At 45.1% G+C, this 26,188-nt stretch overlaps 1 protein-coding gene across 1 annotated transcript; it reads right to left on the reverse strand.

The window, feature by feature from the left end:
* Nucleotides 1-14,443: 14,443 nt before the first annotated feature.
* OLIG3 (oligodendrocyte transcription factor 3) lies at nt 14,444-16,131 on the reverse strand. The gene has a single exon (XM_038396807.2). It carries the CDS (start codon nt 15,796-15,798, stop codon nt 14,977-14,979), a length of 822 nt encoding a protein of 273 aa, XP_038252735.1. The 5' UTR covers nt 15,799-16,131; the 3' UTR covers nt 14,444-14,976.
* Between the last annotated feature and the right edge of the window lie 10,057 nt (nt 16,132-26,188).

Here is a 26,188-nt window from a genome sequence, read left to right on the forward strand (position 1 = left end):
TATGCGCTAGAGGAAGTCTTCCAATAAACACGTGTATTCTCCAAGCTACCTCTTGGTTAAAAAAGACTCTATAACATGACATGAAATATTATTAAGTATTCATCCCTATTGGTTATTATTTCTGAAATGCCCAGCTCTTGCCTGGCTTGAAGTCACCAGTGTCCACTTACGACAGTCGCAAGCAGCTTTCAGCTGAATCTGATGAAGGCAGGACAAGGTGGAATTACTTGGCAAGCATTTTAGAAATGCTTTTCTTCCTCATACGTGGAGCCTAGGGCTTACTGGTGAAGTCACATTAACCCTCTCCTTCCCTTTATGTTAATATATTATAGAGGATCTTGCTTAGTACCATATGCAGATGGGAAATTTGGTGTCAGGTTCAAACAATGAAATCGGTCAGTTGGACGGTGTAGATGTGTGCGTGTGTGTGTGTTGAAATCGGTCAGCTGGACGTTTTAGATGTGTGGGTGCCGAGCTACTTAATACACACGAATCTGTGGTAAGTGCTAATTTTGTTTTAATTCCTCGGAAATTGAGGCTGACAGGGGAATAAAAGATTTAGAAATGGGAGCTAAAAGCAACCCGGCCCTTAAAAGTTCCTGCCGCTAGCGTGACGGTGGAGAACACAGGACGGTGGAGAACACTTCTGTGATCATCACGAGCAAAAGAACTGCAGCTGGAAATCCATCAGTGACTGTCGCTGGCACAGCTGGGGGTTGAATCATTGGGTCCCCAGGGGGCTCGGAAGAGGGTGTTACTCATCAGGGATTCGGATTGTTTCGCCTTCATTCCTGCACTGAATTAGAGCCAGATCCTCAACATTTGCAAATTGAAGTCCATGGAGCTAGACCGTTTACATCAGGAGAGGATCTGGCCCTCTGAATGTTCAGGCCGCCACTCCCTGCTGCCGAAGATCAGTACTGCAATTCCCCTTCTGGCCCAAGTCTGGAAGAAATAACTGGACGCACTGATTTGATATCCAAGGCGCTGGGTTTGACGAGCTAGCCCCGTCGCCTACTGCAGAGCTTCAGCAGAATGCAGCAGGAACTTCAGATTGGAGCAGCTGATGTAGAAGCATTTGTCATTGATGCTGTAAAGACAAAGATGGTGAACTGCAAAATTGATCAAACACAGAGAAAAGTAGTTGTCAGTAACAGCACACATCGGACTTTTGGAAAGCAGCAGTGGCAACAATTGTATGACACACTTAACTCCTGGAAACAAAATTTGAATCAAGTGAAAAACAGTCTCCTCTTTCTGATACCTGAATGTTGAGGTTTTTTGTTTGCCTCAGAGCAGATTCCAAAACCAGCTCAAGCCTGGGAGGAACCACGCTCCTGAGTCTATTCAGAAGATAAGGGGTACTTGTGGCACCTTAGAGACTAACGAATTTATTTGAGCCTAAGCTTTCGTGAACTACAGCTCACTTCATCGGATGCATTCAATGGAAAATACAGTGGGAAGATGATTTATATACACAGAGAACATGAAACAATGGGTGTTACCATACACACTGTAACCAGAGTGATCACTTAAGGTGAGCTATTAACAGCAGGAAAGGGGGGGGGGGTACCTTTTGTAGTGATAATCAAGGTGGGCCATTTCCAGCAGTTGACAAGAACGTCTGAGGAACAGTAGGGGGTGAGGGGGGAAATAATATGACGTGATTGGAATAACAGAGACTTGGTGGGATAACTCACATGACTGGAGTACAGTCACGGATGGTTATAAACTGTTCAGGAAGGACAGGCAGGGCAGAAAAGGTGGGGGAGTAGCACTGTATGTAAGGGAGCAGTATGACTGCTCAGAGCTCCGGTACGAAACTGTGGAAAAACCTGAGTGTCTCTGGATTAAGTTTAGAAGTGTGTGCAACAAGAGTGATGTCATGGTGGGAGTCTGCTATAGACCACCGGACCAGGGGGATGAGGTGGATGAGGCTTTCTTCCGGCAACTCAAGGAAGCTACTAGATCGCATGCCCTGATTCTCATGGGTGACTTTAATTTTCCTGATATCTGCTGGGAGAGCAATACAGCGGTGCATAGACAATCCAGGAAGTTTTTGGAAAGCGTAGGGGACAATTTCCTGGTGCAAGTGCTAGGGGAGCCAACTAGGGGGAGCGCTTTTCTTGACCTGCTGCTCACAAACCGGGTAGAATTAGTGGGGGAAGCAAAAGTGGATGGGAATCTGGGAGGCAGTGACCATGAGTTGGTTGAGTTCAGGATCCTGACGCAGGGAAGAAAGGTAAGCAGCAGGATACGGACCCTGGACTTCAGGAAAGCAGACTTTGACTCCCTCAGGGAACAGATGGCCAGGATCCCCTGGGGGACTAACATGAAAGGGAAGGGAGTCCAGGAGAGCTGGCTGTATTTCAAGGAATCCCTGTTGAGGTTACAGGGACAAACCATCCCGATGAGTCGAAAGAATAGTAAATATGGCAGGCGACCAGCTTGGCTTAATGGTGAAATCCTAGCGGATCTTAAACATAAAAAAGAAGCTTACAAGAAGTGGAAGCTTGGACATATGACCAGGGAAGAGTATAAAAATATTGCTCGGGCAAGTAGGAAAGATATCAGGAGGGCCAAATCGCACCTGGAGCTGCAGCTAGCAAGAGATGTCAAGAGTAACAAGAAGGGTTTCTTCAGGTATGTTGGCAACAAGAAGAAAGCCAAGGAAAGTGTGGGCCCCTTACTGAATGAGGGAGGCAAGCTAGTGACAGAGGATGTGGAAAAAGCTAATGTACTCAATGCTTTTTTTGCCTCTGTTTTCACTAACAAGGTCAGCTCCCAGACTGCTGTGCTGGGCAACACAAAATGGGGAAGAGATGGCCAGCCCTCTGTAGAGATAGAGGTGGTTAGGGACTATTTAGAAAAGCTGGACGTGCACAAGTCCATGGGGCCGGACGAATTGCATCCGAGAGTGCTGAAGGAATTGGCGGCTGTGATTGCAGAGCCCTTGGCCATTATCTTTGAAAACTCGTGGCGAACGGGGGAAGTCCCGGATGACTGGAAAAAGGCTAATGTAGTGCCCATCTTTAAAAAAGGGAAGAAGGAGGATCCTGGGAACTACAGGCCGGTCAGCCTCACCTCAGTCCCTGGAAAAATCATGGAGCAGGTCCTCAAAGAATCAATCCTGAAGCACTTAGAGGAGAGGAAAGTGATCAGGAACAGTCAGCATGGATTCACCAAGGGAAGGTCATGCCTGACTAATCTAATCGCCTTTTATGATGAGATTACTGGTTCTGTGGATGAAGGGAAAGCAGTGGATGTATTGTTTCTTGACTTTAGCAAAGCTTTTGACACGGTCTCCCACAGCATTCTTGTCAGCAAGTTAAGGAAGTATGGGCTGGATGAATGCACTATAAGGTGGGTAGAAAGCTGGCTAGATTGTCGGGCTCAACGGGTAGTGATCAATGGCTCCATGTCTAGTTGGCAGCCGGTGTCAAGTGGAGTGCCCCAGGGGTCGGTCCTGGGGCCCGTTTTGTTCAATATCTTCATAAATGATCTGGAGGATGGTGTGGATTGCACTCTCAGCAAATTTGCGGATGATACTAAACTGGGAGGAGTGGTAGATACGCTGGAGGGGAGGGATAGGATACAGAAGGACCTAGACAAATTGGAGGATTGGGCCAAAAGAAATCTAATGAGGTTCAATAAGGATAAATGCAGGGTCCTGCACTTAGGATGGAAGAATCCAATGCACCGCTACAGACTAGGGACCGAATGGCTCGGCAGCAGTTCTGCGGAAAAAGACCTAGGGGTGACAGTGGACGAGAAGCTGGATATGAGTCAGCAGTGTGCCCTTGTTGCCAAGAAGGCCAATGGCATTTTGGGTTGTATAAGTAGGGGCATAGCGAGCAGATCGAGGGACGTGATCGTTCCCCTCTATTCGACACTGGTGAGGCCTCATCTGGAGTACTGTGTCCAGTTTTGGGCCCCACACTACAGGAAGGATGTGGATAAATTGGAAAGAGTACAACGAAGGGCAACGAAAATGATTAGGGGTCTAGAGCACATGACTTATGAGGAGAGGCTGAGGGAGCTGGGATTGTTTAGTCTGCAGAAGAGAAGAATGAGGGGGGATTTGATAGCTGCTTTCAACTACCTGAAAGGGGGTTTCAAAGAGGATGGCTCTAGACTGTTCTCAATGGTAGCAGATGACAGAACGAGGAGTAATGGTCTCAAGTTGCAATGGGGGAGGTTTAGATTGGATATTAGGAAAAACTTTTTCACTAAGAGGGTGGTGAAACACTGGAATGCGTTACCTAGGGAGGTGGTAGAATCTCCTTCCTTAGAGGTTTTTAAGGTCAGGCTTAACAAAGCCCTAGCTGGGATGATTTAACTGGGACTTGGTCCTGCTTTGAGCAGGGGGTTGGACTAGATGACCTTCTGGGGTCCCTTCCAACCCTGATATTCTATGATTCTATTCTATGATTCTATGATGATAAACATGGGGAAATAGTTTTACTTTGTGTAATGACCCATCCACTCCCAGTCGTTATTCAAGCATAAATTAATTGTATCCAGTTTGCAAATTAATTCCAATTCAGCAGTCTCTCGTTGGAGTCTGATTTTGAAGTTTTTTTGTTGAAGAATGGCAACTTTTAGGTCTGTAATCAAGTGACCAGAGAGATTGAAGTGTTCTCCAACTGGTTTTTGAATGTTAGAATTCTTGACGTCTGATTTGTGTCCATTTATTCTTTTATGTAGAGACTGTCCAGTTTGACCAATGTACATGGCAGAGGGGCATTGCTGGCACATGATGGCATATATCACATTGGTAGATGTGCAGGTGAACGAGCCTCTGATAGTGTGGCTGATGTGATTAGGCCCTATGATGGCATCCCCTGAATAGATATGTGGACAGAGTTGGCAACGGGCTTTGTTGCAAGGATAGGTTCCTGGGTTAGTGGTTCTGTTGTGTGGTGTGTGGTTGCTGGTGAGTATCTGCTTCAGGTTGGGGGGCTATCTGTAAGCAAGGACTGGCCTGTCTCCCAAGATCTGTGAGAGTGATGGGTCGTCCTTCAGGATAGGTTGTAGATCCTTGATGATGCATTGGAGAGGTTTTAGTTGGGAGCTGAAGGTGATGGCTAGTGGCGTTCTGTTATTTTCTTTGTTGGGCCTGTCCTGTAGTAGGTGACTCTGTTTCTTCACTTCAGCAGGTGGGTATTGTAGTTGTAAGAATGCTTGATAGAGATCTTGTAGGTGTTTTTCTCTGTCTGAGGGGTTGGAGCAAATATGATTGTATCGTAGAGCTTGGCTGTAGACAATGGATCGTGTGGTGTGGTCTGGATGAAAGCTGGAGGCATGTAGGTAGGAATAGCGGTCAGTAGGTTTCCGATATAGGGTGGTGTTTATGTGACCATCGCTTATTAGCACCATAGTGTCCTGGAAGTGGATCTCTTGTGTGGAAATGGCCCACCTTGATTATCACTACAAAAGGTTTTCTTTCCCCCTCCCCCCCTCTCTTGCTGGTAATAGCTCATCTTAAGTGTTCACTCTCCTTACTGTGTGAATGGTAACACTGATTGTTTCATGTTCTCTGTGTATATAAATCTCCCCAATGTATTTTCCACTGAATGCATCCGATGCAGTGAACTGTAGCTCAGGAAAGCTATGCTCAAATAAATTTTTCAGTCTCTCAGGTGCCACAAGTCCTCCTTTTCTTTTTGCTAATACAGACTAACACGGCTGCTACTCTGAAACCTATTCAGAAGATAATTCAAATTGAAAACGAGTTGTTCTTTTGGTAGTAACTGCTGGGAACGTGAATTGCCCCAGACACGAATTTACCTCCTGGCCACTCAAGCTCTAAGCTGAAGCAAGGAAAGTTAAGTACTGCTGCGATTTCTTTTTCTGTCCATCTGCACATAAGGCCCCGCCCCTTTTTTGGGCAGAGGGAAAGGTGGCCCCGAAGGCTGGGGGGCCGAGGCTGCTTTGGCTTGTCATACTCACACCGGTGAAGGAGAAGAGGAAAATGAATGAAAAGCAAAGGAGTTAAATCAAGCACTGGGAAGCCCCAGGGGAAAAGGGACGTTTTTGTGATTTGTGGCAGACTGGGGAAGAAAAAAACGAACCATCAAATGTTCTGGAGGTGTTTAAAGCAGGGGTCCTCACAACAATTATTTTTGCTGGGCTCAGAGTGTGGCCACCAACTCTTGCTGGTGGCCACTTGACTATTTTCCCTAAAATACTTAGGTAACGTTAGGAAAAACAAATAAATATGCACCTGTATATGTCCAAATCATAATAATTTATTTATGTGTTGTTGTTGTTTTCAGACTCAATAATAACAATAATGTACAGTTGTCTCTATTCCCTACTGGACTTAAACAGAATAGAAACACATATAAGGTGCTTTGCATGTTCTTGTCTTTTATTAATTATTAATATTATTGTTGTTGTTGTTGTTTCTTTTGCTTTTTTGGCTGCACTTTTTAGACTTGCTAACAAGTAAGTCTGCTTCTGTGAACGGTGATACTTGTATGTTTGTAATAACACTTTTCACAGCAGCAGACTTGTTAGCTAGTTGAGAGGCAGTGAAAAGTGATATTAACAAATACCACTTTTCACAGCAGACGTACTCAGCCCTGGCAAACCGGGGAACAAATTAAGACTTGGATGGGGAGGTGGGTAGGGAGGCAGCAGGAGCAATGAGGGGGGTGGTGAGCCCGGGGATGGAGTCCTGCAGCCAAGGGATGTAGCCCACCGCTGAATAGCCAAAGCCAGGAGCCCAAAGCCCAGCGGTGAGAGCCCCTGGCAGGAGCCCACTGTTAAGCCGCCGGAGCCTGCCGCCCGCCACACCGGGGCTGAAGCCAGAAGCCTGAGCCCCACTGCCCCCAGGAAGATGGGGAACTCACACCGGCTGTCTGCTCCTCAGGTGTTTGTGGCTCCAAAGGGGGGCAAGGCCCAACCCTTCCTGGAAGCCCCAGAGGAGGGGCCATTGCTTTGTCCCCCCACCCCCCTCCCCAGAGGGCTGTCGGCGCAAGAAAAGTTCCTGGGGGCCGCATTTGAGAAAAACTGGTTTAAAGGGTGATAGAGAGCAGCAACAGCCCAGCTCTGACCTCCTGGAAGAGCACAGGGGCGTTTGAAAGCACTGGGATTGCGGCTGCTCTAATTTACATTATGCTCTGCCCCAGTCCACGTCTCTCTCCTCTCCCGACCCAGACCAATTCTGCGTCGAAAGGATCAAACTTTTCTCCCTGCGGGATTTGGGAGCATTGCTGAGAAAGGACCCGCAGAGTCCTGCCCCTCGCTATGAAGTTCTGACGGTCACCATAAGCAAGGGGTTCATTGACATCCATGTGCGCTACACGGGGCAGCGCTTCCAGTTCGCAGCCCAGTGGCCCTGCTGTCTCTAAGTAGCATCGGGAAGTAGAGCGCCTCCACACCTAAAGCAGCCCGAGCTTTCCCATGGGGTAGGAGGGAGGCAGTTTCAGAACAGGACAAAGGTTATGGAGGCAGGAGCCTAAGTAGGGCTTCTTCGCAGACGGCCCAGGAGCTCGTTGCCCCAGGAAAATTAAGGCCCAGGTTCTGAACCCTTGAAATCAAGAGCGAAACTCCCCCTGGCTTCGTCTGGGGAGCAGGATCGGGCCCTAAAATCCGTGCCTGCTCTTCCCGGCCATACCGTTTCCTTCGCACGGGGGACAAGTGCGAAGCCGCTTCGTGGGGCTCTCCTCTGTGTTGCTTTTCGCGGGGTTACTGAAAGACAGTGTTTGCAGCCCCGCAGAGGTGCGCGGCGCTGGTCGCCGGGACGGGGTGCCTCGAAGAAGAGACCGGGCGCTTAGGGGTTGTCAGTTTATTTCCCATCCGTTGTTACAGCCTGCGAACGAGGGCGCTGCTGCTGGTGTGTGCTTGCCAAGGTGTTCAGAGGGCACATCCCAGCGCAGACGCCGGCCCCAACTCGCAGAATCCCGTCATGATTCCGAATTACAGCCCGGGTCGGGGGGAGAGAGAGGTTCGCAAAATGGGAAGGAAATGGGTTTCCCTTTTTCCAGCAACCCCCGGAAATGAATAATAATCCGTGTTACGTTTTTTGTGATTACCCCACTAACACAAAAGCCTGAGATTACCAAGGGAAAGCGGGTTGGACCTGAGCTCTGTTGCAGCGTGGCTCGATGTTATATTTACTTCTGCCTGCTTATAAAATGAGCAAAGGTCACCCAGTAAACGGATTGATTTTCTAGAGGCGGCGATTAGAGTTTGGAGCTCAGTCTCCAGCCCGATCCTGGGTTCGCTCTAGGAGGAAAAGATTATCTGTGAAATGGGTGGACAGAGGCCATTCACAAAGGTGTAACTCAAATGTCAGCAGCTCCCTTGTAACAGCAACTGTCTGGGGTCAGAGAGCTTCCCCTGTCAACCCGGAGAGAGACATACTCTCAATAGAGAAAGCTATTTCCCCATGTTTATTTCCCCCCCCCCCACACACACACACACACTGTTCCTCACACGTTCTTGTCAACTGCTGGAAATGGCCCACCTTGATTATTACTACAAAAGGTTTTTTCCTCAGCTCTCTTGCTGGTAATAGCTCACCTTAAGCGATCACTCTCGTTACACTGTGTATGGTAACACCCATTGTTTCATGTTCTCTGTGTGTGTATATAAATCTCCCCACTGTATTTTCCACTGAATGCATCCGATGAAGTGAGCTGTAGCTCACGAAAGCTTATGCTCAAATACATTTGTTAGTAGCTAAGGTGCCACAAGTACTCCTTTTCTTTTTGTGGATACAGACTAACACAGCTGCTACTCTGATATTTGATCTGTGCTTCTTCTTTTCTTTTCTTTTCTTTTCTTTTTTTTTATCCAGCCCTTTAAACTTCGAGTGGTAGAAAGTAGAGATACTCTTCTTTTGAGAGATTATATAGAGAGTTCCTTTTCCCTGGGCCAGGAGAAAGGCAGGGCTGAGGATAAGGAGTAGGATCAGGGAGGTGAGAACAGTTGTGTCAAATCCAACGCTCTTTGCTGGACCGTAGGAAAAGTCTGATTAAATTAAAAAGAAGTCTGACAACTTGGAGAGACCTTGAAGGAAACCAAAGGAGCTGGCTAGAAAAAATATCTTTCAGCGTCCTCCAGCCTCCCAAACCAACGAATGAATGGTTTGGAATACTTCTCCCTTCTTCTGATGAAATCCTGAATATGATCATTAACAGCAAGATAGATTTGTTGTATAAATGCATTTCCTCATTGGTTTAGACCTCGGGGGAAATATGCTCGCTAAATCCAGCCTTGGCAAATCTGCTGTGTATGGGGTTTGATATGCTGAAAAATGTATTTGAATAATGCAAAACTGGTTTCATTGTCACTCCCCTTTCGCTGCCTCTGCTTTTAAAACCACAACACAGCCGCTCACTCGCTTGCTGTCTCTGTTGCGGTTTTCCCTCCCCACGCCACCACTGGATACGAATTTACTATGCCAACCCCCACGCTCAAGTACAAAGCAGAACCACTCCGTATCTGCTTTGATCCTAAACCCCAGTGGAAGGAAAACCTAAAATCCGCCCTGGGAGAAGCGAACTCTCTTCCTCCTGGCTGGGACGGTGTTAACTGGAGCCTGTGATGGGGGGTATGTCGAGCACATGGCAGGAGGAGAAATGGCTGGAAGAATAACCAGCTCCAGTGAAGTCTGGGCACCTCCTGACGCTTCTGTTTGCAAACTCGCACCTGTGCAGGGAGGGATTGAAGTTTCTAGTTTTTGGGCTGAGACTACGGACGAGGAAGCCGAGCTACCAGCTACTCCTTGCCCAAGTTTCTTGCTCGTATCGCATATAACTCAGTGCAAAGAGTTTCTGTCTCTCCGTCCGAGAAGTTGGATGCTGCCCGCCCCCACTTCTGGAGCTTAGTCCCGTCTCCCCCCCACTCAGGCACACTGAGTGCCTGTCTGCTCCACGCAGGGGCTGGCAAACTGCTCGGGATTTCCCCACCCCAAACACCAGAGAGGCGCGAGAGAGCCATCGAGATCCTTCCTGCTGCTGTTTCCTCCTCTCTCTCTCTCTCTCTCTCTCGGTGAAATGCAGCCACAGGGTGCCCGGAGGGAGCCTGGGGTATAGTTTAGCTCTCGCCCGCGTAGGAGCCGGAGCTGGGAATGGGACATTTGTTTCCAAGCTCTGTGCTCTTGCATCTTGCTCTTAAATCCCCCGTTCGATTCGCCCCCCGCCCAGCTCCCCTGAGTCCAGAGCACTCAGCTGGTGCATTTAGTGTTTCTTTATAGACGCCTCCGAAGCTGACTCGAGTTTTGTAGCTGTCAGCTCGACCCTGCTCGACTAGGAATTAAGACACGAACTGGTGGTGTACACCCGAGCCCGCTTCCCCAGCCGCCTGGGTTCTGCTGTGCAAGGGGCCCGGGCAGACTGCCAGGCCATAAAGAGAGTTCGTACAACACGAGTGCGGGGACGGGAGCAGCGCACTAACCCAGCTGGTTCCTGGGGTTTAAAGTGAGGAGAACGAGAACATTACGGGAAAACACTTCCCGGCTGCCGTTTGCTGCTTCTCTTCGCCAGGGGAAGGACCACTCCCTTGATTTGCAGGCTGTGCTTGGCTGAGCGAGCTCAGAAACGGCACCAAGTGGCCTCAAACCCAACCCTGCAGTCTTTACCCAAGCAAAACGCTCCCAACTGGTCCAGGAGAGCTCAAGAGGAAAAATAGCCTGGCGCCTTTCGTGATCTTACCCTCCGAAGTGTGCTCCTGATTCCCCGAGATTAGGAAGGAGAAACGGCGTGGGGAATTCAGTTCAGTAACTGACTCGGGTGCTGACACCATTAATACCAGGGGGTGAGAAGGCAGAGTGGGGAATGGTGTCTGGTTTATTAAAAAGCGGTGGGAATGTAGACGCGTGCGAAACACCCCAAGGAATAAAAATCACCCGTGCTAGGTCCTAGTGTTCCCAGTAGCAGAGACAGGACGAAGGGTCCTTTTTTCACTCTCTGTAAAACGTGAGGACCTTTCAAAAACGGTAAACTGCTCTTCTTTTCCTTTCCAATATCTGAACAGAGAGTCACCAGACAAAGACCAGCTGATGAGAAGCCACGGGGAGGTCGATTCGGAGTAGTCCCCAAGCACAGTACAAGGACCCAGGCTCACTGCACGCTGAAATCTCCCCATTGCCACTATCCATACTCTAAACCGCAGCGTGGTATGAAAACGCTGACGCGTGTCTTGAGGGAATCCACCTGGGGAGAAAAGGCGATGCAGCTCAGCATTGTTAGGCCTCACTAGACTCTGAAGAGAAGGAGTATCTAGGCATCTAGCTAGAGCTGTATATAAAATGATAACAGACCCTACTGTAGTTGCCGGTAGAGGAGTCGTTTAGAGAAGAGTTTGAAAGATCAGAGCGCAGGGAATAAGAAATCTTCCTTCCACTGAGCTTCTTGCCACTTTCTTTAGCATTAATTTTAACTTATTATCGACAATATTTTTAAATCTTTATTGGGCCCTGGTCTCCAGCCTCAGGATTACCCACGTTTGCACTAAATGATGCTCCCTTTACTCATCCCTTGCAGCCAGTCTGCTTTCTGTTGTTTCACTGGAATAATTCTACTGCTTCCCGTGGGGTTGCTCTGAATTTACACTCGGGTCACTGAGAATAAAACGTAGCCCCCAGAGGGATTATGAGTATGTGTAAAGCGGGCAGGATTTGGCCCAAGACCTTTCTCATCTGGGTTTGTCACTGTGTTTTCCATAAACAAGCACTTGCTTGGTCAGTCTCCTGGTACTTAGCTCCCAAGCCCAGAAGAGGAAGAAGGACATTCTACACCTCTCTCCTGGTCAATTGCCCCATCCCACAAATTTAAGGGCACACGGCGAGGATCTGGATGCGGCAACGTTTTCGGGGGATCAAATTTTGAATGCAAGTGGATTTCCACCAGATCCCATCAAGGTCTCACTTTTTGTTTGATACCAATGACCGTAGTTTTCTTTAAAATATGAATTCCGGGCAGTTGCATCTACTTTCCCCGTGTAGCGCTGTAACCCTCCTGGCGATCGCACCCAAAAATGGTTTAGTTATATGTCAAAAAGAAGTCCCCGTCTCTCGTCGCCCAATTCACAGGGCCAAATTCTTCTCGCTTTACTCAATGGGACAACTCGCTTAAGTAAGAAGAACCAGACCTGGCCCCCCCATGTGCAGGGCTTGCTCTAACTTTTGTCCTATCTATCTTCAGTTTACATATTAGACTTTGTGCTAAGAAAGAAAGAAAGAAAGAAAGAAAGAAAGAAAGAAAGAAAGAAAGAAAGAAAGAAAGAAAGAAAGAAAGAAAGAAAGAAAATGTATCTGTTGTTAATTAGTTCATTTTCGAAGGGGCCCGGATTAATTTAAACAAGAGAAAACTAAATTGAAAAGGCCCTTTTCGTTAGTGTAACATATTCCCACTGCAACTATGCATTGGTGTTTTCCGTTGATTTACAAAGAAATCAATTGCTGTAGCACTTCGCAGTCACTGTATTAAAACAAGTAAAGTTACTTTGGGTGCATTTGAAAAGCTGCTTCACTTACTGATTAGGGTCTCCTCACCTTGGAAATATTAAACTCCACAAGGAACGGAGCTGAGTTACTCTGTTTGTTTCGAGTAACAGCTCCTCGACAGCTCCTTCATCACCCAGCGGAATGAATCACCAAAGGGAAACAGACCATTATCCCCCTATTTGTCTGCCCAACTCCACTGGAAATAATCCCGCTGCCAAATTAGGTCTTCTCTTTATCCCTTTCTCCATTCCATGGACTCTACGGGCAGGTTTTCGGTTAAAACGAAAATAAGGAGTTTCTTTCAGATTGAACAACGTAAACTTTCCTCCCTCTGTTCCTTTCCTTCTAAACTCCGAACCCCGTTCAGGAATCAGAAATCAAACTCACTTCGGATCGGTTTTTTTTTAACGTAAACAGTTCGGTTTGCGGTCAGATTTCGTTTCAAATCCCTTCTAGGAAACTTCTTTGGAAGTTCTCAGTAACCATAAAGTGGTAGTTGTTGTTTTATTTTGTTTGGGGATGGAGGGTGGGGTTGTGTTAAGGTTTTTTAGTTTTTGGGTTTTTTTTTTAGTAATGAACAATAACTACCGCTACTTCACAAAGTCATCGAGGTCGAAACACATGGACTTTACAGTGACAAAAGTTCTCCGTGTACCTAGCAGAGTAGAAGTCTGAGAGCAATTCTAAATGGTCGCGTTTCTCTTACATAATTTTTATGTCTAATTGAGAGGCAATATAGAGAAGTGTTAGAGATGGGGTAGAAGAGGGAAGGAAAATAAAGGTCCGATTTCCAATTATTTCCCTGTATTATTTATGCCTCCTTCATGTGCGATAAATAAGTGGTTCTTTTCTAGTAATTATGCAAAAACCATCCGCTCTACAGAAAATAACAATCTCTTCATAGATATCTGAGAAATGGGGAATTTCGTGACTGCTACTCAATCAACCCAGAAAAAGAACATATTGTTTTTTCCCAAAATATTTTCTATTAGTTTTCTTCTGAGATTCATTTTGAGCTTGTAATATTTCATGGTTGATTTTCTGTAACGGATTTGTTTTTAAAATCTATTTTAGCCTGGAAAATAAATGTTATTTGGACATAAAGAAAAGTTAACTTACTGCTTCTCCTCTTTTCCGTGAACGCATCTGCATTTTGCACCAAGTGTCATTTGGATCCTTCTGTATATCTGACAATCACTTTTGGTGATTTGTTTATGCATTCATAAAGATTGTCCATACTGTATAAAGAGAAATAGCCCTATAATTCAAGCAATTCATTTACACACGCAAGAACACACGGGAGAGAGGGGGTTTGGGTGGAGGCTCGACAATTGGTTTCGGTTTTATTGCTATCTTAAAGGCAGTTCTTGTTAGCCTTCTTCAGTTTGTTGAGAAAAGTCACAGCAAGAGACAGGCTTTCCTTTTCTTGTCTTGCAGTCCCAGACAAAGGCGAAACCAGAACTTTTATTTAATTGTTTTTATTTGAAATCTCATCCAGAAACACTGGTCCATAATAAATATATCGATAGTTATCAAGAATATATAAAAAATAAAGACAGGTTGTTGTCTTTGAGGCCCTAACAAAATATTTCAAGCAAATGCCCAGGAAAACATAACGAAACCAAACATAAAACAACAGTAAAGTTCCAGTGGAGTAACACAATGACCAATCCGGCCAGAGTCGACCCTGCATGCAGCTAACTGAGCAAGGGGTCTGAGGGCAATGTGGATCCCAGCCAGCTGACTACTACACTGCATTTACAGCAGGAGATCTGGCCAAACAGGCTTTGGGGATGTTGCGCGTGTTTTGCACTATTTCTCTTTCTTGTTTTATACAGCCACCGGGGGGGGGGGGGAAACGCTTTAGAGAATTCACTATTAAATCCTTGTTACAAGGAAAACTGCACCATTGCCAGTACAACATGTTTAAACGAGATTCAATTATAAGCATGCATGCATTCTTTTAAGCTATATTGTGTAAAAAATCATCATCATTCCTAGCTGTCATATCCTAGAGTGGAGCAGAGAAGATTCCCAGAAATGTAGGTGTTGCCTTTAAAAACAAACAAATAACAAACAAACAAACAAACAAACAAACCAAAAACAAACAAACCCCAAACAACTCATCGTCTCTTTGCACCTGCGAACCGTACAATGACCACCATGTCTTTTTTTTTTTTTTTTTTTTGCATCCACTTTAAGGAAATATTTACATTTTTTTTTGTTTTTACAACAGGGATTTTTGTTTTAGTATAAGAAGAAAACATGGCCCAAGAATCCAACTAAAACATTACCTTTGTAAGGTCCTTACTACACTAATCCCTTGTTACAACGAATGCAGTTTGGACAAGCTCGGATGTCAGTGGGAGGAAACACACTGGCGCTCAGCAAAGGAAAAGAAGCATGCATGCGAACGCAGGACTTCTTGTGTGGCGTCTTCCTGCAGCATCACCCAACAGAACTTGCTTGAAAGTGTGATCTCTGGTATAGCTAAAAGGGCGCTGGAGTTTTCAGTGTCACTTCAGTAAGTCCTTGGATTCTGCTGAGATCCTGCTCATGTTGGCTGTGGTGAGGGCAGACAGGTGTGGCGGAGGGGGCATTTGACAGATAGTGCAAGGGCAAGGCAAACCCGCCCAGTGCTGAAAGCCACTGCCAAGCTGGAGGGCTGGAGGGGCAGAGGGAGTCTTGAGTAAAGAGTGAGGGGGCCTGATCGTGCCAATCCCTGGTAGGGAGGCGGACAGCGGGGAGGAGGTGTTGGCTGAAGACAAGGCACTGCCAAGGATGGGGTGGACCTGGTGGACCGTGCTAGCTGCATGGGCCGGGTGCCCGCCTGAGTGTCCCACTGTCCCGCAGTGAAAGGCGGAGTGGTGTCCTCCATAGATTTCACCCACCAGCCTCTTCATCTCCTCTAGGGAGCTGGTGAGCATCAGGATGTAGTTTCTGGCCAGCAGGAGGGTAGCAATTTTGGAGAGTTTCCTCACGGAAGGTCCATGAGCGTAGGGCATCACCTCCCTCAGCCCATCCATGGCCAGGTTCAGGTCGTGCATCCTTTTCCGTTCCCGCCCGTTGATCTTCAGCCTGAGCTGCTGCAGGTCCTGCTCCGAGAGCTGCTTCTTGATTTTGTACTTGCTGCCTTCCCCTCCTGCCTTGGAGCCGCTTCTGGAGAGGCCTTCCCCGGACATCTTCTGCACCAGGTCGCCCTGAGTGGAGGAGACCGAGTTGAGCCGGTTGTCCTGATGGTGGTGGTGGTGATGGTGGTGATGGTGATCTCTCAGGTACATCTCATCCATGTCTGGCGAGGAAGCTCTGCTGGAGACAGAGCTGGAGTCAGAATTCATTGTACTGGGGCTTCGGAGCAAGAAATTTCTTCCCTGCTCTGGAGAGGGTGAAATAGAGTTGTTTTAAAAAATAAATAAACTGCAGGTTCTGTGGGGAGGGGGGGGGGGAAGGTTCAAACAGGAAGAAAACTCTCCTTTCTCCCTCTAATCTCTCCCGCTGGCTACCCAGCCTGTTTACAGGATAGCTGGTTGGTGGATGCTTGAACTAACCTCAGCCTGGAAAAGTGGGGCTTTTATAGCACTGCAGCAGAGAAAAGAGACAAAAGAAGCCCTCCTATCTATAATGGTCTTGTTAGGATGACGTGCAATTATTCAGGGCGGTGCGCTTTGACTGTCCCATTTAGCAAGGACTCCCATTCATATTCATTGTGGTGCCACCCTGGGACACCTCAGCCATGGACCATCAGGAGTCAAGCAGACACAAAACCCTTCTGATTGACAACACGCACTCATCGCGGCATGTTCACTCCTTCTCCTCCCCCGATTCTAATTTCCAATATAAAACTGCATCTAGTGTACAGTAAAGAGCAGAGGGTCTGATTTGGATGTGTATTTGCTTGGGGTCATTTTTCAGTCTAGCATCTCAGTGTTAGGTAACGTTGTTGCAAATTCTATTTGTCTGAGGAACGAGAGGAGGATTGTTTGCTTTGTTTTTTTTTCTCGTGTGTGTGTGTGTGTGTGTGTGTGTGTTTTGCTCTTTCCAACCCCGAAAGAAAATAATCGTCTTCATTTCTGAATCTTTTTTCTATACATATTTGAGTTCCCCTTTGTTTTCATTTGCCTCCGAGCTTTATAATTTCCTTGCTTATCATTTCTGAGCGTAACTAACTCTGCTTTGCAGGTTTCTGTTAAATTGGATTGTACCTTAACTGCCTTAATGTTGTAGTTTTTTAAAATAAGTAATTGATATGGTGCCTGCCGTCTATCCGCAAACAATCGCTTTCACTTAAAAATATTTGAAAATTAATCTCTTTGGCTGCAACCGTTTGACTTTCTTTGCACTTTACATAAATGGGAAACTTTGAATTTGTGTTGACAAGTATTTTTAAGGTGGGCATTCAAATTGTTTCCAAATTAGAAGAGAGACCATTATATATTCCCAGATCTCAAAGTATTTCTTTCGATACACTGAATGGGAGGAGGTGGGGAAAGGAAGTCATCTGTGAATTGGACTGACTGAGAAGCTGCATAAAAGAACTGGACACATGCAGGCAAAAGGAAACAAACATCAAGTCACAAGGGAGAGAATCTTGCAAGCAAAAGCTAATATAGATGCGATGAATGTTTGTTAGAGTAAGTAACTGGCTCCGTGAAGTAGTTTTAATTTGTTTTGGTTGGTATATATTTGATAACAGACACAGTAAGAGACTGGTGTGTGTGTGTGTGTGTGTGTGTGTGTGTGAGAGAGAGAGAGAGAGAGAGAGAGAGAGAGAGGAAGGAGTGTGTTGGGATGTTGGAGGATGACAGTTTGTGTCTCTAGCTGGAAGTCTTTATGTTGCCCTACGTGTGTGTGTATTGTGGAGGAGCTTGTGAGAAGCGTCATGCAAGAGGGTTCCAGATACTCGGCAGTCTGGGTACCGATGTGTATGTAGGGTTTGCTTGTGGGCACGCGAGTGCTTTCTGTGCGGGCCTGGCAGAGACACTATGCATTGGGATGAGCCTTTGCGGGGCTGGGAAGAGGAGAATTTGAGAGGGCAGGAAAAGCCTGCCAAAGGCAGGTGTGCTTATGAGGAAGAGTGTAATTTGGACCCCAGGAGTAGTTTTATAGAGCTCAGGTGTTCATAGAGGCTGCTCATCCCCTGGGATTGCCGGGGATTGATTTGTGTGCGCTCTGCACATGCTGATTGCATGGGTGTGTGAAAGAGAGAGGCGTAGGGAGTGAATTGTGAAGAGTGACAGCGAAGGTTTGTCTTGATTAAAGTGTTTGGTTAGAAGGCTAGCACGTTCCAACCAACCCCTTCAACAACTCTTGTGTAGACAAGGCAGTGGTACTTTTAACATGTGAAACTGGCTCAAGTTGAAGCCTGGACTCCCCCTTTAACAACACACCTGATTGGAGAATGAAACCTTGACGGGAGTTTTCAGTCTGGGGATGGGTTTAATGGGAGAAGAAGACCAACTGCACTGCTCACACTAAAAGCAACTGCTGGCAGTTAGGACCCAATCATTGTTACTACAAAAAGAAAAGGAGTATTTGTGGCACCTTAGAGACTAACACATTTATTTGAGCACAAGTACTGCTTTTCTTTTTGCCAATACAGACTAACACAGCTGCTACTCTGAAACCTGTTACTACAAAGAGACTTCAGACCCACATGGAAAAGAGCCAGAAAGGGATGGACGCTTTCATCCTATTGATTCTAACTGTACTTAATCTGCGGAGACAGGTTTAAGACGTTCTAATTGTCATTGTTTGTCTGTAAATCCCGCGTTGGGCACTGGAGCAGATACATTGGCAGAAAGAAAAGAAAAGACGCTTCTCTCACTTTAGGGCAAGACCAATAATTGGACCGAGAAACAAGGTGCATTTCCCCTTGTTCGGAAGAATGTATCACAGACAGGAAAATAACTGAATTCAATTTCAGCTTGTTAAGCCTCCGCTGAGAGCCTTGGAGTCTCGGCGTTTCTCGCAGCTGAAACATGCCTTGTGTCAAGAGAAAGCAAAGCTGTCTGCATAACGTGTCCCCACTTCCGTCTAATCTGGCGCTTCTACACCGATCCGTTCCCTTTTAACGATATCAATAACTGAATCACGCATCTGATGATCGCCCCTCTCTTCCCAGCCAAGGGAAGTAAATCTAAGAAGGACCAAGCAGGACTCAACTCCTAGCGCTATCTCCATTCCTGAAAATACACCCGGAGTTTCGCTCTCGCTGTCTCTTTCTCTCTCGGAAACCTCTTTACTTGCTTGAATAACTGTTGGCACAACATGTAAACCCGAGGTGAGCCGACTGAGTCTCAGAAAAAGGTGTATCTATTTGAAACACTTGACGAGTCAATAAAGGGAGTGTTAATTGCTGAACTATTAGCATGCTAGAAGGCAAATGTGCCACTATTGTAGAGGGGGGGGGAAGGACCACACCCGCAATAACCCCCACAGGTGATCATAGTAATGCGACAGCTGTAAGCAAAGGAATTCTACTCGGTCTGTCTTAAGAGACCACCAACCTTAAGAGAACTTCCATCGGACCAGGGTCCGGGTGCATGGCACAGCCTCCTGCTTGGGCCCCAGGCGTTGGCGTTTATGAAGAGCCCTGTCCTCATGTTTATTTCCTCTTAGCAAGAGGCAGGAGCGACAGGTCCCGGCTTTCTACCCAAACATCTGCTGCACGGAAGAAGCCAGGCAGCCTTCCCCAGGAGCTCATGCCCCGCGATCGGAATCCGGGGGGCTGCTTCCCTCTTCGGAGGGGAACGTGTGGTGGAGGAGAGGGACACCCTTTCAGCTGGGCCAGCCCCGCTCTGGAGGAGGAAGGGGGTCCGCAGAGAGACATGGAGCTCCTCCTGGCTGCCTTCTCCCCCCTCTTGCTCATCCCTCTGGGGCCATGGCGTTCCAACAAGCGCAGATCCGCGGCAGATTTCAGCCTCTCGCATTGCCAAGGGCAGCTCAGCACGTACGATCTTTCTAGAGTTGCAGGCTACCTTCAAGCAGTGATTGAGGGGGGAGTTACAGACTGAGGGCATGTTAATTGCAGGTGACAAATTGGCATGTGTTTCTCTCTCTGTCCTACCCAGGGATAGCCAGATTTGCATTGCATGTACCGGCCAGAGGGGTGGGAAACCAGGATCTTTACACCCGCATTTTTTAAAGCCGGGTGTATTGAATGGGCTGATAGACCAGACAATGGGAGAGAGCTGGGTTCCCGGGTGGGAGGGACGCCAGCATCATTGACTGGGTGTCAGTGGGCAGACACTTGCTGTTAGGACATTATACTTTGGGCCCGGTCTTTCAGCACTTATTCAGAAGATCCACAAACATACGCACGCCTTCCCTCCAGCAGGCATGGGAGGGTTTTGTCTGAGGTAGGCTCTCTGGCAAATGAGCCGAGGGTAAAATATGCGACGCCCCCCCAGCTCCTGGCAGGGATCGGGCCAAAGGCAGAAATCCAGTCTTGAGCAGGCGATCGATGCGGCTTTCCCCAGCCACCGCAGTCTGCAGAAGAGTTGAGCCGTAACCCCTCTCTGTAATGTTTTCTCTTCCTCCAAATGGACACGCCCAGCATGTTGACCTGCAGAAAAGGGGACACCTTGAGACCTTCTTGTGTTTGTGGAAAGAGCAGAGAGGGGGGCCGGGAAAGGACTGGGAAGCCCCGGGTTGGGGATGAAGCAAGCTGATGCATAAATGGCCTTCGGGCTGCCTCTGCCCGCACTCCAGCAATCCAGCCCCCACGTACCAGCTCCATCTCCATCCGTTACATCCACCGTGCACACCCGCATGACTCCCGTTCCTTCGCTTCTCCCTCCCACCAGCCTCCCGGGACAGAGCTTTGCCTTGCTGGCTGGATGGCAAATCGCGGCTTGTGGGTTTTGTTGCGTTAATTTGAAATCCACCGTAGAAAGAAAAGATCACACAAACAAGTACCGCAGAGCTATTTTCGGGGCATACGAGTGTCCCCAGCAATCGGATTCCTCCCGAATGCAATGAAAAGACGCGGGGCAATTGTTGTTTTGCAGTTCCTGCAACTTTGGCTGGTGCATTGGTACTTCAAGGCGTTCAGCCTTTTCACTATCGCAAATTTTGTTACAGCCGAAAGGACACAACATCTGCTCCGCATGTTTCAGACCAAGTCGGCGATACCCGAGAAGCTCTGTTAGTAGCTGTAATGTAAGATTTGACAGAAAACTTCACTGCACGGAAATTCTTGTACATAAACCCAACCCTATGCCAGAAATGACTAAAAGCTTCTTTGACCTATGCATATTATCTAATCCTTCCCCCGTGCCATGTAGGGATATAAATAAGCAAAAAGAAATACCAGACTTCGAGAGAATGGCTTGGCACGGCAGTCTACAATTTAGATAGATGGGTTAGGTATTAATTATTATTATCGTCGTCGTCGTCTCAGTCTTCATCACCCTTTGTTGGAGTTTGTTAATGTAACAGGGTGTTTCCCAAAACTACACCTTTTTGTTTAAAATGGGCCATAAGCAATTACTATATTCACTGAGCAGAAAGATTAAACAAGAAAAACACTCACTTGGCAGTTTTACTTCTTGTTAGCGATAGGAATGTTCCCCACAATATGTACTTTCCTCTAGTCTATATTTCTCTATATTTATATTCTTATGTGTGTGAATATAAAGCAGTGTATCATACTTCTATGTCCTATGTATTGATTATTCTCAATTACCTGCTACACTTTGCTTTTGTTTTGTTTTGTTTACTTTAAAAAGTGAAAGAGGGCCAAAAGCAAAACCAGTCTGAGACAAGACTATTAAGGATATTAAAAACTAGGTCTTTCTCCCCTTTCAATCAATAATAAAACTCCCAGTGACATCAACAGGAGCAGAATTAGGCCCTAAGACTCTATAACCTTAGACAAATACATATTATAATAATTGTGGGGAGGAAATAATAAGAAAGCTAAACTGTGCTGGAAAAAAACTAACATTTTCCTTCCCTTTTGATCCACCTCTTCATAAGGGGAGAATGCCAGTTTGATGAGAAAAATACATATTTTCTGATGAGAGGTAGATGCCCAACTGCCTTGCACTATGTGTCATGTGAGATTCACAGGATGTGAGGAAGTGCCAGAATAGCACAAGTGCTAATTATGTGACTATATATGAAATGTAATCCATTGGCAGGACTGGAAGTTTTAATTTTAACAATGCATAAACAGCATGGCTGATTAGGACTTGCAGATTCATTATACAGTTCTGATTTTTAAAGGTATATTAGAGTGGGAGTAATGAAATTCTATAGACGTTTACCTGATTTTACTTAGTGAATGTACTTCAAATTATCAGTGCCTAATTCTGAATTCTTGTGCAGTTTCTGATGGTGCATGGATGTGTCCTAAATATTTTTAGCTTGGAGGCATGTTACATCCTGGATCACTTCAGTGGTAGTTTTGTTTTGGCAAAGAACACAGGATCTGACCCCCTAACATAAGGACTGACTGAGTAATTCAATATGGTGTAATTTTAATGTATTACTACTGTGGGATGTTTAAGAGGTTATTTTGTTTTATATTTTTTGCCACCTAGATTTTGTTTTTATTTAACCAAGACATTTTTAACCTGAGCTTTTAACAACAAGTATATCAAAAAGGAGATGATAGAGTTTTGAGATTCTTATGATACATTATATTGTTACTATTTTATTAACTAATACTGGAAAGAAAGAAAGAAAGAAAGAAAGAAAGAAAGAAAGAAAGAAAGAAAGAAGACTGTTATAGATACTTTATCATAATATGTTGTACTGAATTCTGAAATCTGCTTGTACTTCTAGAAAGCATGTATTTCATTCAATAGAAAGTAGTCAGGGTTCCTTTGTTATATTCTGGTTTTGCTCAGTGTGTTACTGATTTATAGCCAGATTGATAGTACCTTATCATCTGACATGCATACACCACTTAATTGTATAGTCTGTAAGGCTGGTATTTTATTTTTGTGATAATCACAAGCTTGTTTTCCAATAATTGGCTTGATCCTATTCCCAGTGAAACCAGTATCAAAACTCCCATTGAGTGGAATGGGAGTAGGATCAGGCACAAGAACGCTGTCACTCTCCAGATTCCAGTCAAATAAACCTAATGATACAATTTCCCCCTTGACTCACACTCCTTTTCAAATTCATTGACATCCAGGGTAGAAGTCTGAGCAGAATACAATGCCATTTATAGGGTATGATCCTGGAGCCCTTACTCAGGTCAAAGTCACATTGAAATGAAGCAGTATCAGGCCCTTACAGATTCTGGTTTTTAGACAGAATATAACATACATTGTAGATAGTAACAGAGATGTGACTACTTTCTCTGTGCAATGCAGTTGATTGGGAGTGCCATTTTCTTCCTAGATTTAAATACTTCTTTGCAAATCTTTATGAAAAAAGTAAACATTTAAAAAACTCTGAAAAGTCAAAGGGACAGAATTAGAAGTCAGTTTTAGAAAACGACTTAGTTTTATTTGAGGTGTGTGAATTGCTAATCCTTGGTGACATTTGCTATGAACAGCCTGAAATTAGTTTCTATAAACAAGTAAAACCACTTAATCAACAATTTATATTTTGTTCATGGTTTTTTTGCCTTGCCCTAAAGATACCTGAATAGTAAGTTTTACATTTAATTAATGGATTATGGTAAATAAATCTGAACGTCTATGAGATATTCCTTCAGATATAGTGGGGTATTAATCAACAGTGAAATACTCTGCTGCCTTTGGATGTTAGAGAGAATAAAACCACCCTGGGTTGCTCATATGCATCTGTTACAGAATTTGTTTTCAAGTGCCTGGCAAAACTGGCATTACCTTCACACACTGAAAAAGTCTGCACCACAGTTATTTGCTTTGTCAGTCATAAAGAGTTGTGATTATCACCTGCCCATTATGTGTGCAGAATGGGCTGAATCAAGCAGTCTGTTTATACAAAGTTCCCATTTACTTTAGAATCGGGACCAATTTGTATTAAGTTTAAAAGATAATCACAATACTTTTCTGTGATCCTTATTTAATTTATTTCCTTATTTCTCTCTCTGTTGACCACACACATATTAAAGAATTGAATGTTTTAAATTAGTGACTCTGGGACTTTAAAATAACTAGTAAGTTTTCCTCCTCTTTCCTTCTGGACACTTAAACCACTTACTGAGTCTCTGTTGTGCACATCTGAATCTCTGTTCACCTTCTTTAAACACTGGCATTAATTCTGACCCTTTGCCACTGACTTTTACCAGTGGGTATGAATAGAGACATAAATAATGTCAACTGAGAATAAAAAAAGAGACAGACAGAAAAGACATGAGAAAATATAATGGGGGAAATCAGCTGTGTTGTTCTTTGGTAAATTTATAGGTATTATATTGTACCAATAGCTAAAATATTAGTGAAATAATCAAATGAAGTGTAAAAATGGTCCTAGGGTTCCAAATATTTTGTAGAAAGACTAAGTTCAATTAAATGCAATTACAAATTGGCATTAAGAAGACCAAATAAAAACAGCTGAATCATTCAATAATCCCCGGACATTTCCAAGTACATAGGGCTCACTAAAGAGAAAAAACAATCATCTTTCAATATATACATACTGAAATCAGTCAGCCCATGTATGGCAATAGCACTTTAGCTACATCTATTGATTTAAACTCATTTAGATAAATGGAAAATAATATGCTTGGGGAAAATACTGTCAAGCACAAGCAGAAAATGGAAGAATGAGGTTCAGAAAGCAATGACACAGGCAAGGTTTGGGCTGATAGTGTATAATCAGATGGACACCAGATCACACCCACAGGAAAAGATAAATAATATTCTGAGATGTATGTACGTTCTGAGGTGTTTCTTGTATAAGGGAGATTTTCTAACTTAGGAATCTATGACTGGTCCTAATCAATGTCCCCTTTCAGAAAGGTACCTAAGCAGGTGTATAAGTTTAAGCAGGACAGTAGTCATGTCATCAATTCAGAACTTTTTGTGTTTTTCCCCCCAAGAATATTCTAGGGAACAGGTTTACTGGCAGGGATGGGGAAACAGTAGGTTTGGAGTGGCTATGGAAAGTGAAATAGAATTAGTTTCCAATCTCAGTAGACAATATGGATAAAGGATGGGAGAGGAAACAGAAGTACAGAGAAATAACATGACTTGCCTCGTGTCACACAGCAGGTCAAAGGTAGGGCTGGGACAAGAACCTAGGTCTCTTGGTGCCAAGTCCAGCACCCTCTCTACAAGGCCACATTGCTTTTCATGTTCTGCAGTGAAGGTTGGAAATTCCAAATACATGGTACAGTCTGATACAGTCAGAAGGACAAATGCACTTGTTGGAAACATTTTCATGAGCCCCAGTAATATGCCATCTATGGCAGGAAGGATTTAGCAGCATCCAAAGAGCTCAAGCAGAGGCAGAGAAATTGTCCCAACCATCCCTTCAATTTTGTGGTGAAATTTTAATGGGAAGTTCCTAAGAGGACCCATTCCAATACATCGGCACATAAGCTCTACTTCCACGACAGCTGAGAGAGCTAACAGTCTCTACTAAGCCAATGATACTGCTTTAAACTGGTTGCTCCTAGGCATCCATGAATGACACCGCATGCTCCTTTCCCCTTCTATCTAGTATCTCTCCTCTGTGGTCAGCCTTTGCTATTATTAGCCCATTGTGTGAGAACCAAAAGGTTAGATTCCAATCAGTGGCAGTGTCGTGTGCCCAGGAGGTCTTATTGGTCTGGCCTGAAGCCCTTTTTTCCTTACAAGTAAAAAATCCTGCCACACAGGAATGGTACAAGAATCACTGATGTACCGATTCCTTCATCCTGGAATGAAATGACTTTAAACGCTGCTAACAAACGCCACTTGGAAGAAAAACCTAGAGAATAATGATTCCATTACTGAAGGCTAGATTGTGTACATTTTACTCTGCCCCCACATCGGGCTATAGTGTGCAGCCACAAGCCCCTCCCCATTACCACCAATCTGCATCCATTTAGGGAAAAGAACAAGGCATGGTTGAGCACTAAACTGATTTACTCCTGAACATTTTCCACCTCACATATTCCACTTCATCAGTACTTCAGTGTCCTTGTGGAATAATAAAATAATAACAAAATAGTAATAATAATGATAATATAGTGCCAAAAGGCCTTAACCAAGGTGAAGGCCTTACTGTAAAAACACATGGTAAGAGACAGTCTTGGTATGGAAGAGCTTACACTCTAAATAGACAAATTAGGTGGGAAAGGCAGACAAGAATAAGGGACAACCAAAAAGTTAGGGGAGAGGACGCAGCTGGATTCATTTCTCTTGAGATGGGTGAGGTTTTAATTTCAGATCTCCACATTAATGCTGTCTTAAACTTGCAGTGTAAATTAATCTGGGAACACTAGGTTTGTGTGTAAGATTGCAAGTTAAGTGAGCTGTAAAATGTGTTAAGTGTGGTTTGTCACTCATGTAACTAATAGTTTATTTAAAACAAGAGTTTTACAAAAAGTAGCCTTTGAATTATTCTATCCACCAACATCAACTCTGATACCAAGTGAATTTCCATACCAAGAGCCTCAGGTGCTTGAGATGAGTATGCCTGAGGGAAGGGCTGCTCCTTGACTCTGCATTCTGCCTATTCTGTCACTTCCCTACAAACCCACAGAGCCGCAGCCATGTGATGTTAGCACACATGGGTTTCCCTGGGTTTCCAAGGGAGTTGATGAACATGCCAAGAAATTGCCACTCTCCACTTTCT

The sequence above is a fragment of the Dermochelys coriacea genome, chromosome 3 (genome assembly GCF_009764565.3).
Source record: "Dermochelys coriacea isolate rDerCor1 chromosome 3, rDerCor1.pri.v4, whole genome shotgun sequence".
Taxonomy (NCBI): domain Eukaryota; kingdom Metazoa; phylum Chordata; order Testudines; family Dermochelyidae; genus Dermochelys; species Dermochelys coriacea.

What these genes read in the sequence shown, in the direction of transcription:
- OLIG3 (XM_038396807.2), bottom strand. Translation starts at nt 15,798, where the DNA reads ATGAATTCTGACTCCAGCTCTGTCTCCAGCAGAGCTTCCTCGCCAGAC.